A 4,395-nucleotide genomic window follows, 5' to 3' on the forward strand; every position below is an offset into this window, starting at 1 on the left:
GATGAAGGCCTCAGAATCTTTATTTTCCAAGCCCTAATTTAAGCCAGTTTTACTTAGTAATAGGTAAAGCGAATTCCATTGACTCACTGAGTCACCAATTACAAACATACACATGTATGCGCATTGAAATAGCAAAGACCTGAACACAAGCTATTGAGAATAATGCAAAGTTTCAGTATGGCCAGAACTCAAACTTGAAGACATAGAAAATGGAACCATCTATATTAAATATACGTGTCAAAACTTTTGATTAATCGCACGCACTAGCGTACTTATACATGTGCGAGTCTGTATATTTGCATACGCATACATGTGTTTGTGTGTGTGTGTGTGTGTGTGTGTGTGTGTGTTTATTTGTGGGTGGCATTAAAAAGAATGTTCAAAGCGAAAAACCATGTATTCTTGCTGTTGCGAACTTTTTATAAATTCTTCGAAATAAACATTTTCTGTAGAAGATCAACGATCTTCTGTTGAATCCGACGATTTAAATTCGTTTCGATCTAAATTGTATTCTAGAAAAGCCTTTAACCAATTTGTAAACATCAAAATTTCCTTCATGTTACACGCAATCAGTTTATTAACTCGGATAACTTTATCTATTTTGTGGTGGATGAAGGCGGCTTGGAGCAGACGATAATTTTGTAGGAAACCTGATGCATCTGCTTTGGCTTTAATCTTGTATCTCGGTAGCACTATCGGATCTAAATGGTTCATTAGAAGACAAAAAACAATACCATCAGACAACTGATTTAAATCGTTGATGTCAACTGCGAGAGTTCTCCTGATCCAGTTTATAAGTGTTTTTCTTCCGTACATGCCAACCCGCTTCGGTTTAATCAACCGTGGCAAGAAATTGGGTGTCGTTTGGGGGTCTATCGCTGAATGACATTTCTCAGTTTCCAAACCGTGCTTGATACGACTTTGAGGTTTTAAGCATTTAATTTCTGGTGTATCCCCGTGACCATATTTTATTAGAGCGTTATTTAAAGATGGTATCAGGACAGAACTTTGTGATTGAGCTTTTGATTGGCTCTTAGAGTTTTCTAAATCATGTCTTTCTAGCATATCGGTATCGCTTTCATAAGCATCACTAAGTATACTTGATGAATATACCTGATTGTTTGAGAGAAACTCTTCGCGGAGGTCGTCATTCAAGTTCGCCTCAAAGAAAGATTTAAGCCAATTTGTGAAGATAAGAATTTCTTTCAAATTTTTATCTTTAATTTTTTTAGGTATAAGTTTGTCGATTTTCAGTTCGTAAAATGCTTTTTCCAAAAGTTTAAAATTGTAATCATATGCTTCAGCCTTCTTTTCAAATTTAATTTTCTTTTTGGGAATAATATTTGGGGCTAAAATATCCAATAAAAAGCAATAGTGAATTCCGCTAGAAAGTTCTCCTATATCCAATAATTGTGTCTGTAATTGATCATTCACCCATTTTATGAGGGTTTTACGACCACACGAAGAAATTCGTTTAGGCTTATTCCACTCAATTTTTGTTCCCTTCGGTCTATTATATATACGGTTTACCATAGATCTCCAAGTAAAACTTTCGTTAGAAGGAAATTTGGGAACGAAACTTTTTTGAAAAATAGTCTGTAATGTTTGAAAAACATCAGGACTCAGTTCAAGCATCATTGTCCAATCTGCATTGAATGAGACATATGATTCCTCAGATTTCCCTTCATTTTTGCTCCCTTCTTTTGCATGGAAGGATTCAGAAAGTGGTGTAATGCGAACCATTTTTAAATATCGAAAATGTTTTGGTTCGCTACAAATTCAGAAAAAAATAGAAACTAAAAGTTGAAACTAAAAAGAAAATCATTTTATATGACGAGGAGAAAACGGTTGCATGACGTCTGAGATACTTGTGACGTAGAAAGCTAAAAACAAGCACCTCGACTTTTACAGAAACGTATCGATGTTATTTTGAAGTTCAAGTTAACGACGAAAGAAGTATATGCTATTTAATGAAGTATCAAAAATATGTCCAGCCGTAGCCTCGTACTTTCAATATTCTATTTATTCAAAAGCAGACGACACCTAATGACAGATGACAATTTCCCTTCCCCAAACAGCTTTAACGAATAACAATTATAATTCGATTGTTCCTTACTTGACTTTTACGAAGAAAAAATGAGACATTGACTGAACTGATTTTTTTTTTTATCATCAATGTCTTTTGAATTCCTTTGTATCGAAGAATATCCTACGCTGGTTGGTACTGATTACGTTTACTAGGTTTTCTTACAATCAATTATGTAGAACGAGTGGAACGCAACTGAACCATTGTTATTGAAATGGTGATATATAGTTTCTCTTGTTGAACCATATGAGTTCCATGCGCAATAAAATTTATGCAAATATTTCATTCATGATTTCTCCATTTGTGATAACTTCCTGATATACAGAGCAAATAAAGAAATATTTATGCGGTCTTTCGACTTGCTAGAAACATCAGCCGAATCACCTGGAGGTTAAATTATACCAACATAGAAAAACAGAAAGAACACATTGGATAAAGAATACATTGTATTCCCGGGGATACAAAAAGACGAGATGGTCACGATAGAAAAGCCTCTGACTATAGAAATCTGCTGAGTCAGGTTGAGAAAGGCGCTTAACAATAACAACAGCAACTTTCCAGGATACATGTTGGAATACTTAACGTACTAGAATCATCTTACCAGTAGCTTCTTAGCGTAATCTAGCCACCACATTAAAATTTAGCTTTCTTGCTATAGGATTATTACATTTCCGATACCGAAATTCTATTAAGCTGGTTACCTTTTTCGTTAGAGGGGCATGGGGTAAAGTGTTTCTTTATAATTTATTCATTACCAATTATTAGCTACGTGAAGACACGCGTCTTGGGGGTTAGGGTGTTGATTTTACTATCATAAAGTCGTGGAGTCGATTTCAGGACCAGGTGGCGCAGGGCGTTTCATTTCACGTTGGTCTTATCTCCTCAACCAAAAATAAGTGTCAGCTGACTACTAGTGCAGCTTTCTCTCCTCCAACTGTCATATCCTCGATGTTCCGCTCGGTTAAGGATTGGAAGATCGAGAGGGAGAGTCTATGTCCATTCATGACTAGGTACCAAAGACAACTAATGAAAGCATCAGGTCATACTCACGAGCAACCGAGAGCTAAAATTTTGATTAACGTTGCATTACTGATTTAAGTCTATAGTTCCAATCACATACTTTCCATACATTTATAATAATCTGGTGGTCATCGAGGCCCATGGACTCCTATATTTGATGATTGAGTTAAGTATAGGTAACATGCTTATTATCTATATTTCAACTGTATCCATAGGACCCAAAGATATTTTTTGTTAAAGTAATGAGTACAAGCATGACTGTGTGTTAGAAGTTGGGTTCGCAATTAACTGGTTTCGAGTTCAATCTCACTGCACGACACCTTTGATAAATGGCTTTTGCTATAGCTTCGGATTGACCAGTCCCATGTAAGAAAGATTTTGGCGGACGAAAACTCCGTGGAAGCCCAGCGTTGGACTGTTCTTGTTTCGGGGAGGTTAGACTTAATCAATCTCCCGGTCTAACATCACCATCTGGTCTTTGCGCACCTTTAACAGTGCATTCTGTCGCAAGTATTCAGTACATGTTTTCAGTCTGAGGATAATGCTGTTCCTTTTTCAAGGTATGTTTATCGTATGTGTTCCCACATTTCAGCATCTTCAGTTAAACGATAAAAGCGCTGTTCCATCTATGTGTTTTTGTTTTTTTGGTTAATTCTAAAATATGAAACAAATGAGACTTTCTACTCTGATTGAATTGCAGTTCACTGAATCTGCACAATCAGTTTATTAGCTAATTGTGGTGTAGAATTTACACATCTCGATTCTTTTACTAAACTTGATTTTTTTGGATTAGATGCTTGATGCCAAGTCAACAGAAAGTAAAATGTATCATTCAAAATAACAGAAATTTCTGCAACATGTCGTTCAATGATACACAATTAGTTCGAGTTTTCACTTCATTTCAAGACTGCATTCTGTCACAGCTGCTGAGTTTGTTGGTACTTATGGAAGAAGCTTTTGCAAAATTTCGCTGAAAATGATACTAATTGTCAATGTAACGGAAAAATTACAAGAATAATTGATAATGAACTCAGTACGCACGAAGAGATGGTGCGTTGTAAATGCCAAGCACCTTAGAAGCTATCAACCCCAGCAGCAGATGCTCATTATGACATTCTGCAGGGCAGCAGATAGTGTCCGTCTTCCATTAACTCCCAGAGCACCCTCATCTGTTACAAATACTAGCCGAATCGCCCGTAAGTCAAATTATACCGACTCACAAAAACAAAAAGAACACATTAAATAATGTATTCTAGGAGATACGAAAAGACTAGATGGTCACGACAGTA

At 36.2% G+C, this 4,395-nt stretch overlaps 1 protein-coding gene across 1 annotated transcript; it reads right to left on the reverse strand.

The window, feature by feature from the left end:
- Window positions 1-399: 399 nt before the first annotated feature.
- Window positions 400-1,870, reverse strand: LOC118763668. Its single transcript, XM_036503419.1, has one exon. It carries the CDS (start codon window positions 1,741-1,743, stop codon window positions 457-459), a length of 1,287 nt encoding a protein of 428 aa, XP_036359312.1. The 5' UTR covers window positions 1,744-1,870; the 3' UTR covers window positions 400-456.
- Window positions 1,871-4,395: the final 2,525 nt, after the last annotated feature.

Source organism: Octopus sinensis, linkage group LG5, assembly GCF_006345805.1.
Source record: "Octopus sinensis linkage group LG5, ASM634580v1, whole genome shotgun sequence".
NCBI classification, from domain to species: domain Eukaryota; kingdom Metazoa; phylum Mollusca; class Cephalopoda; order Octopoda; family Octopodidae; genus Octopus; species Octopus sinensis.

What these genes read in the sequence shown, in the direction of transcription:
- LOC118763668 (XM_036503419.1), bottom strand. Translation starts at nt 1,743, where the DNA reads ATGGTTCGCATTACACCACTTTCTGAATCCTTCCATGCAAAAGAAGGG.